Raw genomic sequence first — 26,713 nt, 5'->3', positions numbered from 1 at the left:
ATGGCCTACTCATGCACTTATTTTCTATGTATCTATACACTTTTATTCCAAGAGACCAGGTGGAGTGCTTACCTTGTAGCACAGGGTAGCTAAGTTGGAGGGCGATTCCTCTCTGACCGCTCTTATCTCGGCTGCTGGCACCAAAGTGAACACATCCTGGATGGATGTGGCTGTGTCAGCCCAAAATTGGTCCCAGAAAGCATCATCAGTGGCTTCAACTGGCTACAAATCACAAGCAGCATGGGTTACAGAGGCAAATCAAATTACACACGTCATTGAATTAGACTTTTAGATCTGCTCTATTAAAATACTTTTCATACCACAACCACTTCCCTTAAACAATTAACATGATAAACTACCCCAAGGCATTTTACACAAACATTAGCAACCAAAATAATTTGATTCAAAGACAAATAACCAAACCCTTGCTCAAAGCAGTAAGCTGGATGAAGCATTTTAAAGAACAGAAAGTTGGAAGATTTATGAGAAGAATTAGAAAGTTTAATACCTCAGCAGTTAAAGGCCAGGGTGTCCATGGTAGAATGACAATCAAATCCAGAACAGGCAACAGGTATATATCTTGAAGGATTCTAACGCTGGAATGTATCATTGGGGAAGAGAGGGGCAGAGTCACCTAGCATCATGAGAAAGCATTGGCATAATGACCGAGAGCTTAGTCAGATGGTTTAAAGGAATTATTTAAAATGGAGGAATAGTTTGAGAGATAGAATTTTGGGAGATAATTTCAGAACCTAGGACACTGGAGAAAGAAGGGCTGACTGTTAATCTTGGAATATTTTTGATTGTGTCAAGGGACAGAATGAAGAGATCTCACTGGGTTGTAGAGTTGGAGAAAGATAAGCAAAGGTGGGGACACAATGGGATTTGAAAACATAGGCATGAGTGGACCAGAGGTAGCCACAAGTCAACACTCTCGAGTGGTGGGAATAAGAGGCAAGCTTGAAGATCAACAGGGACCACATTATTGGACGAGTTCAAGTTTACAAAGAGTGTAGGTAGGAAGCTAGTCAGATTATTAAAATAATTAAGACAAACACCAGAGATATTGCCTAGAGCCTCAACAAAAAAATAATAAGGCAGGGACAAAGACCTGCCACATTATAGAGGTGGAAGACAGGGGGCTTGGAGATGGTTAAAACGTGCAATTGTTCTCTCAGCTTACGCTCAAATAGATGTGCATTTGCTCAGCCCATTTATCAAACCTACTAATCTATTCCTAAACCTGCACATTACAGATTTCAGACTTACAGTGCATTCAGAAAGTATTCAGACCCCTTCACTTTTTCCACATTTTGTTACGTTACAGCCTTATTCTAAAATGGATTAAATTCTTTTTTTTTTATCAGCAATCTACACACAATAGCCCACAATAAAATAAGTGAAAACAGGTGTTTAGAAATTTTTGCAAAATAATTAAAAATAAATAACTGAAATATCACATTTACATAAGTATTCATACCCTTTACTCAGTACTTTATTGAGGCACCTTTGGCAGTGATTACAACCTCAAGTCTTCTTGGGTATCACACTACAAGCTTGGCACACCTGTATTTGGGTAATTTATCCCATTCTTCTCTGCAGATCCTCTCAAGCTCTGTCAGGTTGGATTGGGAGTGTTGATGCACAGCTATTTTCAGGTCCCTCCAAAGATGTTCGATCGGGTTCAAGTCCGGGCTCTAGCCGGGCCACTTACGGACATTCACAGACTTGTCACAAAGCCACTCCTGCGTTGTCTTGGACGTGAGCTTTAGGTCGTTGTCCTGTTGGAAGGCGAACGTCTGCCCCAGTCCGAGGTCCTGAACGCTCTGGAGCAGGTTTTCATCAAGGATCTCTCTATACTTTGCTCCGTTCATCTTTACCTCGATCCTGACTGGTCTCCCAGTTCCTACCGCTGAAAAACATCCCTACAGCATGATGCTGCCACTACCATGCTTCACCATAGATATGGTATTGGCCAGGTGATGAGCGGTGCCTGTTTTCCTCCAGACGTGACACTTGGCATTCAGGCCAAAGAGTTCAATCTTGGTTTCATCAGGCCAGGGAATTTTGTTTAGGAGCCTTTTGGCAAACTCCAAAAAATGTTTTATACCTTTCCCCAGATCTGTGTCTCAACACAATCCTGTCTCGGAGGTCTACAGACAATTCCTTCGTCTTCATGGCTTGTTTTTTGCTCTGACATGCACTGTCAACTGTGGGACCTTATATAGACAGGTGTGTGCCTTTCCAAATCATGTACAATCAATTTAATTTACCACTTGTAGACTCCTATCAAGTTGTAGAAACATCTCAAGGATAATCAATGGAAACACGATGCACCAAAGCTCAATTTTGAGAGTCACAGCAAAGGGTTTGAATACTTACGTAAATGTGATATTTCAGTTATTTATTTTTAATTATTTTGCAATAATTACTAAACACCAGTTTTCGCTTTTATATTATGAGGTATTGTGCGTAGATTGATGATTAAAAAAAATGACTGTAACCAATTTTAGAATAAGGCTGTAATGTAACAAAATGTGGAAAAAGTGAAGGGGTCTGAATACTTTCTCAATGCACTGTATACTTTCTTCCTGATGGCAGGAGTGAAATTCGAGGGTGGCCAAGGTGGCATGGGTCCTTGATGATGATGGCTGCTTTTTAGAGACAGCGCCTCTTATGGATCCCTCCGATGATGGGGAGGTCAGTACCCGCGATGGACTGGGCAGTATTCACAACTTTGGGAAATCTCATGCATTCCAGGCCGTGATACAACCAGTAATGCTCTCTACCCACATCTGTAAAAGTGCAAGAGAGTGTTCGTCAACATACAGAATGTCCTCAGTCTAAGGAAGTAGAGGCGTTGAAGGGCTTTCTTTATGATTCCATTAATAAGGTGGGTCCAGAACAGATCTTCAGAAATATACATGCCCAGAAATTTGAAGTTTTTGGCTCTCTCTACCGTCTGTCTCTTGACCATCGTCCCGTCAATGAAGACAGCTTTGTGTCTATCACAGGTTTGTGGATCCATGACCTTCCCCTTCTAAAGTCAACAATCAGTTCCTTGGTTTTACTGATGTTGAGAGCAAGGCTGTTGTTCTAGCACCATTCGGTCGATCAATCTCCCTCCTATACGCTGACTCCTTGTCATCTTTAATTCATCCAACGTAGGCAAGGATGGAATTGTGGTGCCATTAAGGTGCTCCTGTGCTGATGGTCATCAAGGAGGAAGTACTACTACCAATTTGTGCAGATGTGGTCTGTTGATGAGGAAGTCGAGGATTCAGTTGCAGAGGGATGCACAGAGACCCAGTTCCATGAGGTTGGTAACCAGTTTGAAGGGAATGATGGTGTTGAACGCCGTATAATCTGTGAACAACAGCCAGACGTATGTGTTTTTATTGTCCAAGTGATCCAGCGCAGAATGAAGAGCCAGCAAGATTGTATCCCCCATTGATCCATTGTGGCAATAGGCAAATTGTATTTGGTCCAGGTTCTTGCTGAGGTAGGAGTTGAGATACGCCGTAACCAACCTCTCAAACCACTTCATCACCACAGGCATTAGTGCTACCGGTTGGTAGTCATAATCTATCTTACAAACCTTTATGCTTTCTTCTTGAAATATACCACTGGGTATGGTACCACCACACTTTTAGGCACAGCATTCCAGATGCCACTAAAGATGAAAAAAATTCCCTCACATTCCCTTCCCAATACTAACCACAATATTCATGAGTGGAAGCACTTTTTTTCCCTGTTTATCAAAACACTTATTGCTACTTTTGCAGGTGCATATTTGTTTTTGAAACAATGTCATTTTTCGCCCGGCATGTTTGGGACAGAGGAAGGTGGACAAGCTCTATCAAATATACAAGAGAGTCACCATTACATCAAAATGTGAGAAGCACAGCCCTGTATCATGGGACATTTCCTTTCCACATTGGCCCAATTAATCAAGACCCAGTTATAATCCTAGATAGTCTCCTTCACTATCCACTACACCACAGGTTTTAGTGCCATTAGCAAACTTATCAACATGCCACCAACATTCACATCTAAATTGTACATACTGTCCTCAATCGTCTTGATCACCTTTTTAAAAGAAAATCAAATTCATGAGATATGATTTTCCATGCACAAATCCCTAATTGATCCTCACCTTTCTAAATGTATGTAGGACCTGTCTCTCAGAATCTCCTCCAATAACTTTCCCATCACGATATTAGGATCACCAGTCTGTAGTTCCCTGGCTTTTCCTTGAGCCTTCTTAAATGGGGGCACATTAGCCACCCTCCAGTCATTTGGCACCTTGCTCTTGGCTATCGATGATAGAAATATCTCTGCCAGGGGCTCTGCAAATTATTCCCCAGTTTCCCTACAATGTCCTAGGATATGCTTGATCAGGTCTCTGGATTTATCTATTTTTATGTAATTTAAGACTTCCAGGCCCTCCTCTTCCGTAATTTAGACTCTCTTCAAGACATCACATAACTTCCTAGAGATCTCCAGCATCCATGTCTTTCACTGCAGTAAATACAGACAATAAAAATCCACCGTACATCTCCAACAGTTTCACATAGTCAACTGCATTAACCTTTAAGGGCCCTATACTCTCTCCCTACTTTTTTCGCTCTAAATATAGTAGAATCTTTTTGAATTTATCCTTTATCTTACCTGTCAATGCCATCTCGTGTCCCTTTTATGCCATTCTGATTCCCCTCTTGTACACTACTATACCCCCACCCTTCAATTAAGGGATTCACTTGATTCCAGCTACCACAACCGAACATATGGCCCCTTCTTTTCCTTGACCTGTGACTCAATATCTCATCATCCAGGAGTTTCTACTTCTGCCAGCCTTGTCATTCACTCCAATATGAACATGCTGGCCCTCCCATTTGCCACATGCCCCATTACCAGCAAACAGCCTCCCTCAATCAACTTTTGAAAGGTCCTGTCTGATGTCATTGGACTAGGACTTCAACTTTTGAACTAGTCCCATTCTTTTACATAATTATTTTAGCGATGTTATTCGAGACAAGACATATCAGCGATGTCTTCCACGGTGAAGACTGAAACAAATTTTCTATACATCGTCCATTTCTTTTTTTTGCTGTTATTAATTTGCCAGTCTCATTCGCCAGAGACATTTGCCTTAGTCATCCTCTTTCTATTTATATATCTATAGAAAGGTCAACTGTTTTTATAATACATGCCAGTTTCCTCTCAAAATTCATTTTCTCCCATGTTATAAACCTTATAGTCTTCTGCTGCTGGAAAATCCCCAACCCTTTGGCCCACCACCAGCCCTTGCCACAGTGTGTGCCCTACCTTTTAATTTAACAGGATCCTTTACCTCCACAGATTGGGCCACTTTTTCATGGAATCTCTTCTTTTGATTGAGATAAACTCTTGTTGAGCACTATAGATCAACAGTTGTAATATCTCTTGCTTACTGACTGTCTCTAAGCTTGTTTACCTGCACCACCTAGGACAGCTACTCACTTATACCATTATAATTGCCCTCATTCTAAATTGAAACAGGTTACGGACAATGGTAATCATCTTCAAACTGCCTTTGGAATTCTTTCATACAGTGCACACCACTCCCAAGAGATCTCGAAACCACAAGATTGCCTTCTTCATTTCACGTCCAAATCCAAAATACCTCTTTCTAGGTAGGTTCCACAGTGTACTATATCATGTCCCATATACTATACCCATGTTGTACAATGACGGACTTGAACAACTAGTGCTACACACCAGTGTTTAAGTGACAGAAACATCCTCACCGGTACTGGACCCAGTGCTATACAGATGCAGACATCCCCATCAGTACTGGATCCCAGTCTAAAACATTAACTAACCATCCAAAGCAGTAGCAGACCCCAGTCTTTTACAATGGCAGATTGGACCCCACCAGTACTGAGTACCAAATGTTAAATAGTGACAGATCTGTCCCAACCAGTACTGTATCTCAGTATTACAGTGAAAAGATCCATCTCCGCCATACTGTGCCAATATTTACACTGATAGACATGTCCCAACCATAAATGTGCCCCAAGGACAGTCCCACCCTCACCAGTGCTGCTGCTCAATGTTGTAGTGACAGACCCAACCCCACCAGTACTGGTGAAGGAGCCATCCCTAGCAAAACTGTACCAGCAAGTTACACAGTGACAACCACTAACACAATATACACACATCTAGAAATCCTCTCAGTGGGCAAAACCCAAGTTTCTTGATCATTATCAATACCTGCAGTGAGTTGCTCTTCACTATTTACATAGCCACAGAAATCCCAGTGATAACCTTGTTACAAAGCAATTAAGTACACAGTGAACAGTTTGTTTACGATTTGGTGACAAACTAAAAATCTACGTGGCAGGTGTAAAACGGCAGCGCCTGTTCTCTGCTGATGGACAATGTACCCTGACAGATGCTCTGTCCTGACGGATCCTAGTATAGATAATGTCCACAGTTGTCAAACCGACTAGGAAAACAAAAATGAAAAGGCTATTCAATATATGTAATAGAATAAAAAGAAAAGCAAGCCATTAGAAATTAGCAGGAAGAATATCCTCAGACTAATCTTAAGTATTTTACTGCCAGGGATGTATGCAAAACGCAGCAAATTCGCACAATATTCTCAGTAAACGAGTTTCAGAGGTTTAATCGAGGAGACTGGTTCTGGTTGGCTCTGGGCCCGATGGTTTTTGTATCCACCTTGCGTTATCCCGCTTGGAAGCTGTCATCCCGGTAGAGGATGAAGCGGGCTGTGTGTGAGGTGAGAGAGAGAGGAGAACCGGGCGAGGCGAAGACCAGAGGGGCAGCAAGGTAGTGCGCAGTGGGAAGGTGGTACCGACCGCGGCGGGATGGACAGCCGCTCGGCGCCGCCGTCCCTGAAGGCCTTTCCGGACACCTGCTGCCGCCAGTCGAAGGCCCGGAGACGGGAGCCAAGCCGATGATACCGACTGCGCGCTCCAGCCCTCGCTACCTCCCGCTCCCCTCACCCACCTGAGTCCGGGTGGTGAGTTGGATCACCGCCTTCCTGAAGTGCAGCTTGGAGTCAGCGCTCCCCATCCTTCCGCCAGCGCTCGGCCGCTCGACTGACTGACACAGCGCTGCCCCGCCCACCCCGAGGCCGCCACGCCCACTGCATGACCACCCCATCCACTATAGTGGTTGGTCCCGCCCATTATACTGTCGCCTCGTTCATCACGAAATCGGTCCCGCCCACTGCCTTGTCCCGCCCAGCGCGAGCCCGGTCCCGCCCACTACCCCGCCCAGCGCGAGCCCGGTCCCGCCCACTTCCCCGCCCAGCGCGAGCCCGGTCCCGCCCACTTCCCCGCCCAGCGCGAGCCCGGTCCCGCCCACTTCCCCGCCCAGCGCGAGCCCGGTCCCGCCCACTTCCCCGCCCAGCGCGAGCCCGGTCCCGCCCACTTCCCCGCCCAGCGCGAGCCCGGTCCCGCCCACTTCCCCGCCCAGCGCGAGCCCGGTCCCGCCCACTTCCCCGCCCACCGCCCGCCCAAGGAGGGGCGACAACCGCCTTCCAACCTCACGGACCATTGCGGATCTTCCCACGGTCTGAAGAAGGATCACGACTCGAAACATCACCTGGTCATGCTGCCTGACTCGGTGAGTCATTCAGCGTTCAACAGTGCCTGACTCGTACCCCCCCTCCAACTCCTCTCCCCCCTCCTCCCCAATTACCCTGACGGTATTTGTTTTGGATGGACTAAGTAAGGACATGCCCTTTGGCCCACCTTGTCCATGCTGACAGAAATGACATTCTGGCCTCGACTCATTGCCCGCATTTAGTTCATATTCCTCTAAACCCTTCCTGTTCTATTTCAGTCTGAATAAGGGTTTCGGCCCGAAACGTTGCCTATTTCCTTCGCTCCATAGATGCTGCCGTACCCGCTGAGTTTCTCCAGCACTTTTGTCTGCCTTCGATTTTCCAGCATCTGCAGTTCCTTCTTGAACATATTTCTATCCAAATGTCTTTTGAAAGTCGTAATTGTATCCGCCTCTATAACTTCCTCTGGCAACTCATTCCAGATGCGGACTACATTCTGAATGAAAAGGTTGCTCCTGAGATCCCTCTTAAATCTCTTCCCTCCCTCTCATCTATAGCCTAGGGTGCTGCCTGTGTCGAGTTTGCACCGCCTTCGGCGCTCCGGTTTCCTCCCGCATTCCAAAGATATGTAAGTTTGTAGGTTTCTGTAAATTGTCCCCAGTATGTAGGATCCAAAACCTGGATAAAATAGAACTACAGTATGGGTGATCATTATTTGACACAGATCGACAGGCCGAAGGACCTGCTTCCATACTGTCTCTCTAAAATTAAATCAAAAAGTCAAAAGCAGTAATGGCCTGGCAAAGGAGCATAATTTCCCTGCACTAAACCAGGATCCCTTGATTCCCCAAAGATCTATCAATATCTGTCTTGAACATGTACAGTGACTTAGTTCCTCATCTTCTTTGGAGGATTCCAAAGATTCATTGCCTTCCAGGTATGCAAATCTCTTTGCATATTAATCCTGAATATCTGGCCCCTTACTTTGAGTCAGTGATACATGGTTCTGGACAACCCAGCCAGGGAAACATATTTTCCACATCAGCCCGATAAAGCCTCACGAGAGTCTTATAGTTTTCAATGAGATGTCCTCTCATTTCTCAACAGCTCAAGGGACCCGAGGCTTAATCTGCTCACTAACTCCTTATTGGACAATTCCCCAGAAAAAAAACCCCAAATCAATATCACAAGTTAAGGTGTTTCCTAAACACTCCTGAAAAATAATTTCTATTTATTTCAACTTGGAATCTTGTATTTACAGCTTACATTTCAATCTCTTCCACACTGGGGAAAACAAAAACAGTTTGTTTTGCTGAACTTCGCTGCAAGCGGATCCCATTCAACATTCTCTTTACCCAATGAAGATTAAAAATAAAAGGGCAGCACAGCTTCAGTGATCCAGGTTCCTGACTTCAGGTGCTATATATGAGGAGTTTGCACGTTTAACCTGTGACCATACAGGTTTCCTATCGGTGCTCCAGTTTGATCCCACATCTGGGTTGATAGTTAACTGGACTCTCATCAATTGTTCCTTGTATATTGGGTCTTGTAGAATCTGGTGGAGTTGATGGGTAGGTAAGGAGAACAAAAAAATGGGATTAAGTGGCTGATCAATGGGATCAGAATAGATAAGACCTGATGGTCAGTGCAGTGGTGGTGGGCCAAAGGGCTTGTTTCTGTGCATTTGTACTCCATGTGACTATCTTTTCCAGGTGTACTGTTATTGTATCCTTTTCTTTAATTTCCAGTATTTGCCCTAGAACTGACATTAGACGACATGCCACTAGTTTTTTACTTTTTCTTTCTCTCTCCTTTCCAAAACTATGTAGTCATTTATGTGCAGTTGGACATCATCGTGCAGGGTGAAGCTCAGGCTGCAACTGCTCAACAATGAAGATAAGAACATAAGAACTAGAAGCAGGACAAGGGCATTCAGCCCCGCATGTCTGCTCCACCATGCAGCAAGTTCATAGTTATTTTTTTCCTCTGTGCCAACTTCCTGCACCAACCCGAAGTCCTTTGATTACCTCAATATCCCTCTGTCTTGATTCTATTCAGCAATAAGCCTGCATAACCTTCAGATAGAAAATTCCGAAGATCCAGCATCAATTGATGGTGAAGCCACACCTGGAGTACAGTGTCCAGTCTAATAATCATTACCTAATAAAGGATATCGCAGGGATCATTCCTGGAACAAGAGTATTGCCTTATCAAGAGAAGCTAAATACAATAGGTTGAGTCTAATCCTGGAGTTTAAAATATTGAGAGGCATTGTTATTGAATCATGTAAGATCATAAGGGGGCTTAACGTAGTAGTCAAGATGTTTTCACAAGGAAACTTGCCTTAAGCGCAGAAAAAGACCCTGCAGCTCAACCGATCCATGCTGATTTAGATGCCCATCTATGTTGCACATTTGCCTGTGATTTGCTCATATCTCTGTCAACCATTCCCATTTATGTCGAATTTGCCCTTCTGCTCCCTTTTATCTTTTACCCTATCACCTTAAATCCATGCCCTTTAGTCTGTGATTCCACTTCACTGCAAAAATGACCATATGCATTCACCCTATCTATTCCCCTCATAATTTTCTGCACCTCTTTAAGATCACCCCCCCCACCCACACCCCATCTTCATTACTCCAAGGAACAAAGTCCCAGCCTGACCAATCTTTCCCTATAGTTCGGGCCCTTGGATCCTGGCAACATACTCATAAAACTTATCTCTACACTTTCCAGCTTAATGATGTCTTTCCTTCAGCAGGGTAACCAAAGTGGTACACAATACTCCAAGTGCAACCTCACCAACATCTTGTACAATTGCAGCAAAACGTACTGCTGAAGACCAGTGTACCAAAAGACTTATTCTCCACTCTGTCTATCTGTGACGCCTGTGATTTGGTATGTTGACAAATACGCTATTGAACTTCTATGGTGTATGTTAGAGAGCATGAGGACTGATTACATCACAGCCTGGTTTGGCAACTCGAATACCCAGGAATGAAAGAGATTACAGAGTGGTAACACAGCCCAGACCATCACAGGTACTTACCTCCCCACCATTAAAGGGATGTATAGGTTCTAACCTATACCTCTGCTCAACTTCCTCGCAATAACCTCACAAGCCGAAGCCACCCCCTTAAAGAACCACTCTGTTCTCAATTGCTTTCCTTTATTTGGCTAATGAGCTTCCAGCCCTGCTCCTGAAAATTTAGGGTTTACTTCCACTGCTCTGCTCCACCTCCTGACTGGAAACGAGTGGGTGAATCGCGAATGAGGGGACAGAGTTTCAAAATAAGGGACTGTTCATTTAAGCATAGAGTGATAGAAACAAAACAGAATCACCTTTAGTGCATCATATCTGTGCCGATTATAAATTCACCCATATGCACCAATCCTCGATTGGTCAGGTAAGCGAGGAAGCGTTTAATGAAGCATGAAAAGTAAAGTTGAGGTCCTTTGCAGGTCTGGGTGAGTGAGGCCCGGAGCTGCGATACATACAGAGCGAGGGCCTGCCGGTGCATGGCGGAGAGCAGTTCTCCTCAAATGCTACCTGACCTGCTGAGGTACTCTGTGTAATCTATGTTAAGACCATTCTTTATTCTCCCCATACTACAGCCGTCTGCCGCCCCCCCCCCCCCCCCCCCCCCCCCCCCCACCCCCCACCACCCCCTCCCCCAGACCGCACCACACACTCCACACTGGAAACAATTTATAGCCACTAACTAGCATGGAATGTGGGATTTGGGAAACCGGAATACTTGATGGAAGCCAACATGGTCACAGGCAGAACGTACAAACTCCACACAGACAGCACCAGAGGTTACGGTCGAACACGGGTCTCTGATGCAGTGAGGCAGCAACACAACCCCACTGCACCACCCTCACCCTAAAACTTAGATACTCTCTTCTTGCAGAGAGTAGTTCTGGAATTCTCTGTCACAGAGAGTTGTGAAGGCTGGATCATTCAAAGTATGTAATGTGGAGGCAGATCAATTTTTGAATGATTGGGGGATTGTGAGCTCTGGGGATTTGGCACAGAGGAGGGCTTGAGGCCAGGTAGAGAGCAGCTTGATTGGCCAGGTAGCCTTCTCCAGCTATTCTGGATGAGCAAGTGTCTCCTTATTTCGGTTCTGAATGGCTTTCGGATTTATCAGCATTCAGATCTATTAATTTCTCCAATATTGTTTTTATTAGATATTAATTTGTTTGATGTCTTAATTTATTCTGGACCTGCTGGGGTTTTTTTTCCTGTTATCGAACTATTGACCAGTCCTCCCATAAGCAAGGGTGAAGTCCTGATCTTCTAACCTACCTCACTGCAGACATTAGACTTTTTCCTCTGGAACTGCGACACTGCACTACTGTAAACTATATTCTGTACTCTGGTATTTTTATCTTTGTACTACCCATTGTACCAGTGTATGGCTTGATTGTACTCATGTATGGTATGATCTGATTTAATTGGATAGCACACAAACAAAAGCTTTTCACTGTACCTCAGTACATGTGACAATATTAAACCAATATCGTTGTCTGGTCCTGTACCTTTACTGTATCCAGTGCTCAGCTGTTCATTGATTTCGCTTGGAGTGAATTGAATTGGCGGGAGACTGTCTGCCGTGATGGTGTGGACATCAGGTGGAGTCAGGATGAATCATTACTTGCTACTTCTTGTTGACCTTGGTGGTGAATCATCTATCCATTCCCTCCACAGACAGATCCACTGTGTTTCTCCAGCACACCCGATTGTATTTTGCTGAATGCTTCTGCCATGTGCATGTTTGCAGAGAGGTACGTTCTTGGAGCCCCTCCTCGGATATCCACTTAATAATCCAATAGCTACTTCTGGCTGGACGTGGCAAGACTACTTTGATCAAAAAATTAAATCTGAAAATGTTGAAAACACTCGGTAGGTTAGGCAGCATATGCAGAGAGAGGACAGGGTTAACAATTCGGGTTGGAGATCCGCCCAGAGAACTGGAAAAGAGAGAAAACAGGTTAGTTGGAAGCTGCAGAGCGGGTGGGCAGGGATGGATAGGACCGATGGAATATTTCTAACAGAATGAGGCCACAGTTGCTATGAGGTCACAATCTCTCTACAACAATTCTCTGAAGGGTCCTGCCAGTTTCTCTCCTCAAAATAAATTTCCCTATTTTGCTAATTGCTTCCCTGATTACTATTTCCCACCAAAATGGTTCAACAGATCTATACTCTCCTCTATCCTTTGACGACCCTTCTCTCTATCCATTTTTGTATTGCCTGCAAACTTACTAGTCAGACCACTCAGAATTTTGGCCAAATTATGTACAGGTCCACCATTGATTTTCCAGCATTCTGGGTTCCAGACCCTTTCTGGATTATCCATTTTGTCCGGATTAAAGGAGGGCGGACCACCAATTGCTGGAAAATTGGTGGCGAGACCTGTGTGTTGTGTGGACCCCATGTGCCTTCATCTTCTGGTTCAACCTACCATGTGGGACCTTGTGGAAAGCTTTACTAAAGTCCACGTGTACAACGCCCACTCTCATATCGTCATTAATCACAAAACTCAATCAGGTCTGTGATGCAAATTTGTTGATGTTTGACGAATGTCATCAGGTTTGAACATTGGGATGTTTCGGGTTGTGAACGAAGTGAATATTCTTTCTTTATCTGTTGCTGGTTCTGGGGAGTCTCCAGAAACGACGACATCATCTTACAGGCCTCTGTCGTGAGGCCTGTTTTCACGTATTAACTGCGCACCGATTGTAGTCGGTAAAGTGGAGACATAAGGAATAACAGACGTTGGTTTACAAAACGAAGGCACAAAATGCTGGAATAGCTCAGCGGGACAGGGTCTCGACCAGAAACGTCATCCATTCCTTCTCTCCAGAGATGCTGCCTGTCCCGCTGAGTTACTCCAGCTTTTTGTGTCTATCTCCAGGCTCTGGAGAAAATGTATAGGTGATGTTTCTGGTCTGAACCCTTAGGTGATGTTTCTGGTCTGGACCCTTCAGACTATTTATTTGAACAAATTGCATAGCCCAACGGGACTTGTGAATCTGAGGTTTTCACAAGCAGGTTGAATTATTTCACTACACAAATATGCCACATCCCTGGCTCCTTCCATTTTGGATAATCCGATAAACATCCGGCCCTGAGTTCCGCCGATAGGAAGCAGTCTTTGCAAGTGCGGTTGATGGGCAGGAGCCCCTCGCTGCTGTCACTGGAGGAGCTGGGAGGCGGGGTGTGGCCGCTGAAGGGTTAAGCGAAGCTGCAGCCAGACCGAGTCGTGCCGGTCCGGGTCATCCCGCGCTGATAGCGCCCGCCACGTCGGAGGCAGACAGTGCTCGGCACCCGGCCGGCACACCACACCACAGCGGGCCGCCGCCGGCTCCGGGCCGCCCGATGAAGCGCAGCATGGAGGACTACGAGACAGAAGATGACGAGCCGTGGTATGACCAGCACGACCTGCAGCAAGGTGGGGGGGACAGTGTGAACGTTGGGGGTGACGGGGCTGGGGTGGGGGGAGAGTGTGAACGTTGGGGGTGACGGGTGGGGGGAGAGTGTGAACGTTGGGGGTGACGGGGCTGGGCTGGGGTGGGGGGAGAGGAGAGAATGGAAAAGAGGGAGTGGGCAAGGTTTGAGGATGAGGTGAAAGGGGACAGGAGTGATTTATGCCGAGACCCGGGTCCAGTAACTAGTATGCGTGTTGGAGAGACGGGAGAGGCTGTGACGACGGGATGGGAAGTTGAATAAAGGGAGGCGAGGAAGGGACAAAAGGAGAAGAGGCGAGGGAGAGGACCATGATCTGCTTTTGTTCCCCACGGAGGACAATGTGGGGAGAGGAACTCTGAGGTGCGGTGAGGTAGAGGGAGGAGGGAAGGAGTCCGGCGAGGAGACCCGGCAAGCCGTTTTAAGAGGCGGCGGGAGAGAATCTGCCGCATTCACACCGGTCGGCTCTCTGGCGACAAGGGACACCGTAAAGGGAACGGGTCAGTTTGGACCGGAGGATGTTGCGTCGGGCAGTAAAATGCGGATTGTAGGTTAAGGCTTGTTTCACTCATTGTGCTTGTAAAGCGACGGGTTGTAGTGAGTGGAATATTGTTAGCGTTCTTGAGCATGAAGCGGTTTAAACACTCCCCAGAATTTAGTTTCGGTGATATTGTGTGGAGAGGTCCATTTGACCGCTACTCCTAGTGCTTTATTTGTGCTGGGTTCTGCTCAAACGCTCACTCAAGCTACAGGGATCAAACGGGACCTGGCGATGTCACACTCGCCGACACATTTCAAGTAGAACACACTTGACCTTCATAATCCAGTTATTCATGTGTACAAATCCGCCCAGCGCTTCTTAACATACAATCCGCTTTTCCAAAAGTACCATGATGTGTACAAAGAAAAGGCAAAGGATTTTCGTGTCGTATTTATGCAAAACTGAGGCCGGCGTCTCTGCATGCCGTTCAAATCATGTCACACATAACGGATAATAAAATAACTCGATGACAGTATACTACGTACTAGCGATGGCCCTGTGAGGATGCTATCATTTTCTTTCAGTTCCTCCACCTCTGCTGTATCTGTTCTACACGTCAGTTTTCCCATTCCAGGGTTTCAGAAATGTCCTCCTTCAGGAAACGGGCTCTCTCTCCCCCCCCCCCCCCCCCAACACTATGGTCGATGGAGGCCTCAATCGCATCTCCTCCATTTCCCGCACATCTACTATCGCCCCGCCTCTCTTCAGATAGAACAAGGACAGACTTTCCTTGGTCCTCACCTTTCATCCCACCTGCATGCGCATCCGGTACATGATTCTCCCAACATTTCCGACGGCTGCAATGTCATCCCATTACCCGACACATCTTCCTGGAAGACAGTCCCAGTCTATCAATTCTCTACTTAAACCTCAAATAATCTAGACCCGATTATATTCTCATAAATCTTTTTTGCACCCTTTCGGGCTTAATGACATCCTTCAAGTTGTAGGGCGACCTGGTCTGTGCATCGTATTCCAACTATGGCCTTACCAATATCTTGTATCGCTGTAACATGATATTCCATCTCCTATACTCAATCCACTAATTGATAAAGGCTTAGTGCTTTATTCACTACCTATGCCACAACTTTCATGGAACTATGAACCTCGATCTCTGTTCCACAACACACCCCAGGACCCTATCATGTACTGTGAAAGTTCTGCCCTGGGTTGTCCTACTGAAAAAGCAACACGTCACATTTATCTGAACACCATCTGCTACCATTTATTACAGCCTGAAAAACAATCCCCTACTCTCTGATCCAAGTTTCCAGCCAATTTTGCATCCAATTGGCTAGCTTGCAAGGATCCCACATGATCTAACCTTCCAAACCAGACTACTTGTCTAAGGCCTTGTCCATGTAGATAATGTCTACCGCACTGCTCTCATCAATCTTCAAAAAAAAAAAAGAAACCTCAAGTCAAATTCGTGAGTAACTATCTCGTATGCACAAAGCCATGCTGATTCTCCCTGATCACTCCTTGCCTTGCCAAAGCATATAAATCTTGTCCCCCAGAAATGTCTTCAATAACACAACTACTACTGATACAAGGCTTACCTGTAGTTCCCGTTTTTCCTTACAGACTTTCATAAATAGAAACACAACATTTGCCACCTTCCAGTCTTCCAACACTTCAACCATGATTTTCCATGATATGAGTATCTCTGCCACGGACCCTGAAATTTCTTCCCAGCATGCCACAGTCCCAGAAATCGTGGGCATAGGTCCATCAAAGTAAAACACAGGTTTGCTGGTAGCCATATAGCACCCGGGAACAGGTTATGTGCAGGCAGGGATGGGTCTGTCATGTTTAACAATTGGTTGCAATACTGGTTGGGGATGGTTTGTCACTGTACAATACTGGGGTACAGTACTGGTGTGGACAGATCTGTATCACCAGTGTGTTTGACATTGCTGCAGTGGATTATAGGCTTCTCCTGACCAGTACTCTACCCCAGTGTTACACAGTTATGGATCCATCACCATTAATTACCCTGCTCATGATATACAGTGGCAGCCCCCATTACTACTGTACATTAGTGTTATGCAATGACACATCCCCACGAGTACTGAGGCCCAATATCATAGTGACAAATTCATACCGCACTCCTATACCAGTACCGCTCCGTACCAGTCCTGTACCCTGGTGCCATCGTGAAAGAATTGTCCCCACCAGTGTGATAGAGCAACAGGCCCACTTCCACCAATATGGCTTGACAGAACTAGCACTGCACCCCAGCATTTTACAGCTCTTCCACTGGCACCATCTCTCCTTCCACACATTTGTCAGGTGCCTTCCGTACTCAATGGCACTGGCTCAGAATAATCTGGTGAGGATTGTGTCTGAGGTCTCACTTCTTAAACTGTCCATGTCATACGTCAGATCACCTATTCACACTAGTTCTATGTTAACTAACATCAAAAGGGGAACAAATATGTTTAAACAGGAATATACTAAGAAGGTCTAAGATTTACACTGCATATGTGTGAACAGAAGTGTTTTAAACAGTGACTCAACTGTAAGAACAGTTGGGATTTTGATGCTGTTGCAATATTACAGACCTGGATAAAAATAGGCAGGAACAAGTTCTAAATAGTCCTGATTTCACGAAAGAAATGGAAGATTGTCAGTATTGGCTGAAGAGAAAATTACTGGAGGTGTCCTGGAACCACTGCGGACAAAATTTGTTTGGAATTGAGTAATAGAGGTGAAAATGCACCCCAGAAAATATTCTCCAGTATTGAGGTGTCCCCAATTTCAGTCATGGGGCTGCTTACGTGGAGCTTTGTAAGGCCATTCTCCAGATCATTGTCAGCTCGCTCAATGAACCTTAGAAGGGGTTGAACCATGCACTGAACATCCACTAGGGAAAGGCTTCTACCAACCTGCCCTTGCTGTACCTTACCCATTCTCTAACGATAAGAGAAGCAGATTTGTAGATAAATTTCAGGGAGATGTAAGAGTAATAAGTTTATAGCATTAGGGGATTTCAGCTTTCCCAATGTTTACTGGGTTCGCTTTAGTGTGGTTGAGGTGGAATTTTTAAAGAGGGGGCAGTACTGGACTTAATTGTAGGGAATGACATCAGGAAAGTGGTTGGAGTGTCAGTGGACAAACATTTTGGAGATGGTGACCATATCACTGAAAGATTAAAGGTAGGTAAGCAAAAGGAGAATGCTGATTTCAGTCATGTCAGGATTTGGTATAAGTAGTACGAAATGTGGAGGAAGGAACTGCAGATGCTGGTTGAAACCGAAGATAAGTACAAAAAACTGGAGAGCTGCAGCGTTGGAGTGCTACAACTTTGGAGTTACTTGGCTCAAACATTGGCCTTGCCCAGTGTTATTCATGTTGGGATGTAGATTTTGTTGGCAAAGCCTGGACTCTTGTCCATCCTGAATTGTTCATTTAGAGAGTTTATTCAACGCAGTATTCCATCTGGCTGCACCTCCCCATAGTTGCTGATCTGTCCGCAGTGTTTTACTGTGCGCATCTGTTCCCTGCCTCAAGCAGTGAATGCAGTGCTGCAGTAAGGTACCTTGGGACGCATTGAGGGAAGAAAGGTGCCATGCAAACACAAGTCTTTTTCTTTCCGGCAGATCTGCAACTGGCAGCAGAGTTGGGGAAGACTCTTCTCGAACGCAACAAGGAACTGGAAGATTCGCTGCAACAAATGTACACAACCAACCAGGAACAGGTCCAGGAGATAGAGGTGAGGGGGGTTCAGGCTGCAAGACACAAGTTCAGTTACCAGGAGGGATAGGGGGTCTCTGTTTCTTGTCTGTATGGAGATAATGAGCCTAATTGGACCCTGCTGGAAATTATCTGCACTGTCTCGGTACCCCTGAATTGGATAGAAGGTAGTGTTTGGATGGAGGGATGAAGATGGATGCGTCAGCCAGAACCCCTAACTGTGTCGAGCTGGATAGCTTTTGTGGGATGAGGCTGAGTTTCCCTGTGTACAGGAAATTAATCAAACATCTGCAGATGTTCTGGAGGGCTGGCAACTTTATCTTCTCTTTCATGCAGTTATCAACAGTGAATGAGGAGAATCCACGAGTAACGCAAATTCTTCCAGTAAAGGCTTTGCACAAAGAGCCATCATACAACTTTACAGCTCAGCAGGCCATTCTGCTCATTGTGTCCATTCTAGATCTCTGAAAGAGCTGTCTAACTAGTCTCATGTCCCAACTACAGCATTGTCTTCCCTTTTAGCTCCATATCCAATTGGTCTTGGGTTTACCATAACATTTACTTACTGCTGCCTTTTTGGTAACAGATTCCAAATCACAATTCACTTCTATTTGAAAATCAAAAGATCTGTAGCTAGTGGAAATCTGCAATTAATAACAGAATACTAGAAAGGATTAGCTGATCTGGTAGCATCTATAGTCTCCATCTCCTCATAGGGTGAGGCAATGGTTGCGCTGGGGATAAGCTATTGAAATCATCTTGTTGATAGACATGAAAATTGGTCATCAATAGAGAGGAATAAGAGATTTGCCAAGACTTCCTCCATCCTGTCATTTATTTGTACAAATGATATCTTCAGTTTAGCAAGAAGCCCCCATGCTAAAGGGCCTGTCCCACTGTACGAGGTAATTCAATAGTTCTCTCGAGTTCACCCCTGATTCGAGCTCGTGTAATGTACATAGCGGGTACGTAGGTGTTTGTGGATGTCACGTAGCGGCTCGTACGAGTAACGGTAGGTACTCGGGAAATCCGGTAAACTCGTGACATTTTTTCAATACTGAAAAATGTCCACGAGTAAAAAAAATACTCGTGATGAAAAAAATGGTTACTTTTTACTCGTACGAGCCCCTACATACCCGCTACGTACATTACACAAGCTTGAATATGGGAGAACTTGGGAGAACTCTTGAATTACCTTGTACAGTGGGACAGGCCCATGAGCAAGATACTGCACATGGTTATCAATGAGAAGGCAGGCAGCTGTGAAGACTGGGCCTTTGACACTCTTCATTTTGTGTCTGTGGCTGGATGCTGACAAATGTAGCAATGCAGGAGTGAGCTTAGTGTGAGTCTGCTCCTGATCCATTGCAACAGGGGCTTGATGCTTTTAGCATTGAGTAATGGTGGGTCTGAGCCCAAGAATACAAAGAGAATTTGAGAAGCAGAAAGAATGCATCACAAATTGAACTGATGCCAACTGGCTGCTTTGCTAGTTTGTGCTGCTGGAGTCCCACTCCCACCAGTTCTGCAACTTGATTGTTAACAATGAAAGGGTCTGTCCAACTGAATTGCTCAAGATATTCTGTTGTCAGAATCATCCTGCAGATGTTTTCCATTCCAGTTGTTTGTTGCTCCTCTCACCCAGTAGCTGATCTATTTTACTACAATATTCTGGTGAAAGCAGACTTTGCTGGACCTGTTCAATTTTGAAACCAAGCAGTAAATTAGTGAGTAAATATATATTTTAAATGCTTTAGCTCATATATATAGCACAGAAGCAGGCTTTTGTCCCAACTAGTCCATGCTGGCTTTGGCCCTCCTCTGATCTTCTGTTATGTAATCTGTGTTTAACTCTGTTCCTTTCTCCATTATTATGCTTGTCCAACCATAACTTGAATTATCTTTTCGTTGTCATCATATATAACCATATAACAATTACAGCACGGAAACAGGCCATCTCGGCCCTTCTAGTCCGTGCCGAACACTTACTCTCACTCTGCTAAAGCAGAGTGGAGGGGACTGGTTCCACGGTGCTTGCTCCACAAACTCAAAATATACCAATCAGCACTGCAAATACTGACACTTTTTGACAATAGGGAAGCGTGTGGTGGCGCGTTCAGGTAAACCTGAGCTGGAACAATTGATCCCACTACACCCCCACCCAAACATTCCTTCAATTTCCCAAATTGGTGTTGGAAAGATTCTGAACGATCAATTGCTATCATTCCTCTGAGCAACTCCCTTGGCATGAGTCGGGGCTAAATGCTGAGCTCTGCTGATTGCTGCCTTAAACTTCAGAGTGCCAAGGATGATGCTGCAAATTTAAGGTACTTAATCACCTCTGTTAGTAGATTGTAGGTTGAAAGTCCCAATCCAGTCTTAAACAAAAATAAATCTCGACTCGTACTCCAGAACAATCCCAAGGGTCTGCAGCATTTTTGCAGTATCCATATTATGCCCCATTTATTTATGTGAACATTCCTGATGTAAGTATGAAGGTAGACAAAAATGCTGGTGAAACTCAGCGGGTGAGGCAGCATCTATGGAGCGAAGGAATAGGTGACGTTTCGGGTCGAGACCCTTCTTCAGACTGATGGGGGGGGCGGGAAGAAGAAAGGAAGAGGCGGAGACAGTGGGCTGTGGGAGAGGTGGGAGGGGAAGGAGATAGAAAGCAAGTACTACCTGAAATTGGAGAAGTCAATGTTCATACCGCTGGGGTGTAAACTACCCAAGCGAAATAGGAGATGCTGCTCCTCCAATTTACCGTGGGACTCACTCTGGCCATGGAGGTGGCTCAGGACAGAAAGGTCGGTTTCGGAATGGGAGGGGGAGTTGAAGTGCTGAGCCACCGGGAGATCAGGTTGGTTAATGCGAATTGTGCGGAGGTGTTGGGCGAAGTGATCGCCAAGCCTGCGCTTGGTCTCACCGATGTAGAGCAGTTGACACCTAGAGCAGCGGATGAGGTTGGAGGAGGTGCAGGTGAACCTCTGCCTCACCTGGACAGACTGCTTGGGTCCTTGGATGGATTCGAGGGGGGGAGGTAAAGCATCAAGTGTAGCATTTCCAGCGGTTGCAAGGGAAAGTACCGGGGGAGGGGGTGGTTTGGGTGGGAAGGGACAAATTGACCAGGGAGTTACGGAGGGAGCGGTCTCTGCGGAAAGGCCGATTAGTCTGACTTCGGTGGTTGGTAAGATTTTAGAGTCCATTATAAAGGATGAGGTTAAGAAGCTCACGATAAAATTGGCCGAAGTCAGTATAGCTTTGTGAAGGGGAGGTCTTGCTTGACAAATTTGCTGGAATTCTTTGAAAAAGAAAATAGCAGGTCAAAGAAGTCAGTAGATGTTGTTTACTTAGATTTTCAGAAAGCCTTTGATAAAGTGCCACATGATTTGCTGCTGAGGAAGCCGAGAGCCCATGGTATCAAAGGGCAGATCCTAGCAAGTTGCAGTTTGCCTGGATGGCAGAAGACGAAGAGTGGCAATAAAGAGGGCTTTTTCTGGTTGGCTGCCAGTGACTAGTGGAGTTCCACTAGGATCGGTGCTGGGGCGCTAGTATGAGTGTTGGGGGCCGAAGGTACTGATTTCCAGAGGGCTAGTATGGAATTTATGGGTCAAATGGATTTTTGGGCTGGCAGCACAGTCACTGAGGGCTGGCAGCTCAGTCACTGAGGCCTGGCAGTACAATCACTCGGACCTGGCAGGCTGGCGGCTGAGAAACTGCCAGAAATTCTGCCCAAAACAGGTGAGACTAAGAGAGAAGGGGGAAGAGGGTGGACTGAATGGATTATTGGGCTGGCAGTTCAGTCCCTTACAGCTGGTGGGCTGGCAGTTCACTAACTCACGGCTCGTGGGCTGGCAGTGCAGTCACTCATGCCTTGTACGCTGGCAGTTCACCCCCCCCCCCCCCACTCTGCTCCTTGCCATTCCCCTCCCACCCACAAATTCAGTGCATCTCCAAACAACCTCCCCCCCCATGCACTCTTAGTGGCTCTCCCACAGAGCAGCCGTTCCTGCCTATTAGGTTCTATTGTGATGAAGAACACACAACATTAAAAGTGCAAAAAGGTTTTATTAAAGTTTAAAATGTGAATGACTTAAAATATAAGAACAATTTAAATATTTGAAGATGAGATTTATTAAGTTTTTATTTGTGTCTTGTTGCGTCTTGTTGTGTTCTGCTGCTCGCTGCCTCTTGATGACTATTTCCTGTTGATAAAAAGAGACAATTTTAATATAGAGAAAGTCAGCGTTCAAATTTTAAGAAGGAAAATCTGAGAATTTATCTCAGAAGTCATCATTCAATGAAGCACGCTATTAATGACAACATTCTTGGGCGATGTTCCATCCTTCAGGAAACCTTTGACATTTCCCTTCATATTTCTGTTGAGCTAGTATGTTGGGCCGAAGGTACTGGTTTCCAGAGGGCTAGTATGGAGTTTGTGGGCGGAATTGGTTTTTGGGCTGGCAGCTCAGTCATTGAGGGCTGGCAGCTCAGTCATTGAGGGCTGGCAGCTCAGTCACTGAGGCCTGTACTGGCAGAGGGGCACCAAAATGCTTAGTGTTGCTGAAGACATCTGGAAGAGTTCTGTCCACAACTTCAAAGCGTTCTCTCCTAATCATTGGACATTCATCCCAAACAATGACTTTCACTTGCCTCGTGAAATGTGCCGTCTTAGAGTTCTTCTCGATGTTGCACAATGTATCCTCGGCCACTTGGATGGTTATCTTGAATCGATAATGTGTAGTTCTTCCACCAAGCAGAAATGTAGGTGCTATCCCAGAGGATACTACAGCAATAGCCACATCACCTTGACCTCTAACATTTCCTGACATGATGTTGAAAAAGCAGCCTAAAGACAATTTCAGTTGTTAATGAACACTGAAGATTTTGTGCAAAACATTTTTTTGAGATGGGGGCAGTCAGGGTGGGGTGGGGGGTGGTAAACATCGTGCAGCCAAGGGAGGGGCACAGCTTCAGGCGGGGGTTCTCGTGAGCTGATGAGAGGGGAGGGGCACAGCTTCAGGCGGGGGTTCTCGTGAGCTGATGAGAGGGGAGGGGGGGCTCATGCAGGGGATGAGGGCGGCTTCAGTACGGGGTGCATCCTATAGCCAGGCAGAGAGCAGCATCTTGAGGTGCGGGATGTCAGTGGAGGAGAGGGGGCAGTGAGCGATTTACTCATGACCTATGGACTCACTCACTGCCTTGGGATTAACTCATGTCCTTTAGACTGACTGACTCTCACGGCTTGTGGACTGACTGATGCCTGACTTCTGGAGTCACGTCCGACTTTTGTAAACTGAAAACGGTAACATCTACATTGAGGAACAGCTTCTTCCTGACAGCCATCACGCTATTAAACTTAACAAATAAGCTCTGAACTACGAAACACTATATTATTTCACACACACACATATATATTCACACGCACACACACACATATTCACTCACACACATATTCAGACACACACATGTACACACACATATTCACACACATACATATAGACACACGCACATATTCACACACACACATATTCACTCACACACATACACATACACATGTACATATTCACACACACACATGTACACACACACATTCACACACATACGCACACGCAATATACAAATGCATTTCATGTTCAATACACATTTCAAAGACAATACAGATAGACTAATTTACAAACTCTTTCCAACAAAATACCAAGAAACTTCAGACCATGGTGAATGGTGAACAACATACATATCAATTGGCTAAAAAAGCATATGCAGGGGACTCACCTTGGAGTAAAGCTGCAGCTCAGAGAGCCGTGACCCTTTCACTTCGTGGTCTGGAAGAAAGTGATTGAAGCAGGACACTTCCGGGTTTTATAGTCCCTCCCTCCCCCTGCTGCCAGCGGGGGCAGCAGAGAAAATGGGGAATGTTGTAAAAACATTAATATCTCGGTCATATTTCATCGATGGGAAAAATCCTCGGCACACATGCGGCAGACGGGGGCTCTGAGCGAGGTGGCCAAAAATGACGGCCGAAGGTGGCGGCGTTCTCTCGGAAATCGCAGCACAGATCGCCAAAAGCAGTCAAGAACAGAGTTTTAGTAATATAGTGGATACAATGGACTAGGTCATAGCACATGGAACCTAAACTTTAACAGTGTATGTCATGCATTTTGTGAGGATTTTTAAGACATAAATAGTGAATGGTCTAGCCCTAGGAAGTACTGAAGAATAGAGTGATCTTGGTGTATAAGTCTAACAATCCCTGAAGGTGGATAAACTGATGAAGAAGGCATATGGGATACTTGCCTTCATTAGCCAAGCATAGAATGTGAGGCTAAGAATTTTATAAAACATTGGTTAGGCCACAGCCAAAGCACTGTATATAGTTCTCGGGACAACATTTTAAGAAGCATTTGATTGCACCAGAGAACTTGTGAAGGAGAATGTTCCTGGGATGGAATATTTCAGTAATGAGAGACTGGAGCAGAGGAGGCTGATTGAGGACCCGATTGTACCCGAGTATACAAAATTATAAGACTGATATTTTGAGGGAGGAAATTATTCCCCCATAGTCTAGATTACGATAACGAGAGAGTGTGGGTTTAAGGGGCAGGAAATGTACAGGACATTTAAGGAATCATTTAAAAAAAAATCTGGAAACTGGTTAGAATTTGAATTGCAGTTGGAGTGGGTGGTAAAAGCAAGTACTGAACATTTAACTATCCAGATGAGCACATAAATTGTCATAACAGAAGACTGCAGACCAAGTCTGAAAAATGGGATTGGTAACAGAAAGTATAGTTAATGGTCAGCATGGTGGGCTGAAGGGTATGTTTATGTTGTGTGACTGACTGAAATATTAAACAGAAGCAAAGTCGGCTTTGTGAAGTGGATAGAGAAGAACCCATGATATTTGAAAATGAGAGAGGTCACCATGAAGATTGATGAGGGCAGGGCAGTGAATGTTGTATCAGGACTACTCTGCAAGGTTGTACACATCAAGGTGATCTAGCCAATTGGATTCAAAGTACAATTGTGGGGGGTTGTTTTTTTGTTTGTTATTGGAGACTTGTGACCAGTGGAGTGCTGTAGGATTTGGTACTGGGTCTACTACTGTTTGTTATCTACATTACTGATTTGGATGACAATATTGTTTACAATGTAAGTAAACCTGCAGATGAACCCAACATTGGTGGTATAGTAGACAGTGAGTCAAGAGTCAAGTCAAGAGTGTTTTATTGTCATATGTCCCGGATGGGACAATGAAATTCTTACTTGCTGCAGCACAACAGAATACGTGAATATGTAAACATAGTACATAATGGGGGAAGAGAAAAAAAAGAAAAAGTTCAATAAATAACAAATATAGTGCAATAATAAGTCTTTTGCAATTCAGAGCTTATTTGTTGGTGTGTTTAATAGCCTGATGGTTGTAGGGAAGAAGCTGTTCCTGAACCTGGGCGTTACAGTTTTCAGGCTCCTCTACCTTCTTCCTGATGGCAATGGTGAGATGAGTGTGTGGCCAGGATGGTGTGGGTTTTGGCTGCCTTTTTGAGGCAGTGACTACGATAGATCCCTTCGATGGTGGGAAGGTCAAAGCCGGTGATGAACTGGGTAGTGGTCACAACTTTTTGTAGTCTTTTTCGCTCCTGGAAGTTCTCGTTGCATCGTGGCCGAACCAGGCCACGATGCAACCAGTCAGAATGCTCTCTACCGTTCACCTGTAGATGTTTAGGTGAATCCTCTTCAACGTGAGGAAGGATATCTAAGTTTACAATAGGATCTAGATCAATTGGAAGGTGATTCATGAAATGGCAAATGGAATCTATGCTTGACAAGTATGAGATGTTGCACGTTGGTATGTCAAACCAGGACGGGACGTGCATAGTAAATGGTAGACCCATGGAGAGTGTTGCAGAACAGAGAGATCTGGGAGTAGAGGTGTATGGTTCCTTGAAAGTGGTGAGTTGGGTAAACAGTGTGGTGAAGAAGGAATGTGCCTGCCTTCATTAGGAAGGCTATTGAGTACAAATGTTGGCACATCATAATGCAGCTGTGCAAGTTGTTGGTAAGACCACACTTGAAGTAGTGTGCAGTTCTGATCGCACAGCTATAGGAAAGATGTCAACAAGCTGAAAGGAAGAGATTCACTATCTTAGGCTTCAGTTGTAGGGAGAAGCTGGATAAATTGGGACTTTTCTCTTTTCATCGTAGGGGACTAAAGGGTAACCATATTGAGATGTACAAAATCACGAGGTCCAAAGATAAAATAAATGTTTAGTCTTTTTCTCAGAGTGGAGGATTCTAAAACTAGAGAGCATATGTTTAAGGTAAGAGATTTTCACTCAGGCAGATTTTGTACTCGGGGGTTAGTCTAGAGTGAGTTGCCAGAGAAAGCTATAGAAGCGATTACAATTACACCGTTTAAAAGACT

General features: G+C 45.1%; 2 protein-coding genes across 9 annotated transcripts in view; one reads left to right on the top strand and one right to left on the bottom strand.

Annotated features, from left to right (window-relative positions):
* hid1 (HID1 domain containing) overlaps positions 1–7,130 on the bottom strand; it is a 62,836-nt gene extending 55,706 nt beyond the window's left edge. Inside the window, exons 1-2 of the mRNA XM_033044482.1 lie at positions 7,015–7,130; positions 73–222 (exon numbers count right to left, since the gene is read on the bottom strand). Of these exons, the coding sequence (XP_032900373.1) occupies positions 73–222; positions 7,015–7,080 (216 nt within the window). The 5' untranslated portion in view covers positions 7,081–7,130. The remainder of the gene's footprint in view (positions 1–72; positions 223–7,014) is intronic.
* A 388-nt stretch (positions 7,131–7,518) lies between these two features.
* Positions 7,519–26,713, top strand: part of cdr2l (cerebellar degeneration related protein 2 like) — a 32,451-nt gene continuing 13,256 nt past the window's right edge. Inside the window, exons 1-4 of one of the 8 annotated variants that reach the window (XM_033044473.1) lie at positions 7,519–7,635; positions 10,338–10,474; positions 11,039–11,139; positions 18,195–18,307. In XM_033044473.1, coding sequence (XP_032900364.1) covers positions 18,269–18,307 — 39 coding nt within the window. In that variant the 5' untranslated portion in view covers positions 7,519–7,635; positions 10,338–10,474; positions 11,039–11,139; positions 18,195–18,268. Of the gene's footprint in view, positions 7,636–10,334; positions 10,475–11,038; positions 11,140–13,567; positions 14,038–14,259; positions 14,552–18,194; positions 18,308–26,713 lie in introns of those variants that run through there. The other 7 variants (XM_033044474.1, XM_033044475.1, XM_033044476.1 and 4 more) reach the window with 7 other exon arrangements.

The sequence above is a fragment of the Amblyraja radiata genome, chromosome 26, assembly GCF_010909765.2.
Source record: "Amblyraja radiata isolate CabotCenter1 chromosome 26, sAmbRad1.1.pri, whole genome shotgun sequence".
Classification (NCBI taxonomy): domain Eukaryota; kingdom Metazoa; phylum Chordata; class Chondrichthyes; order Rajiformes; family Rajidae; genus Amblyraja; species Amblyraja radiata.
This window is presented reverse-complemented; position numbering and strand designations above follow the sequence as displayed.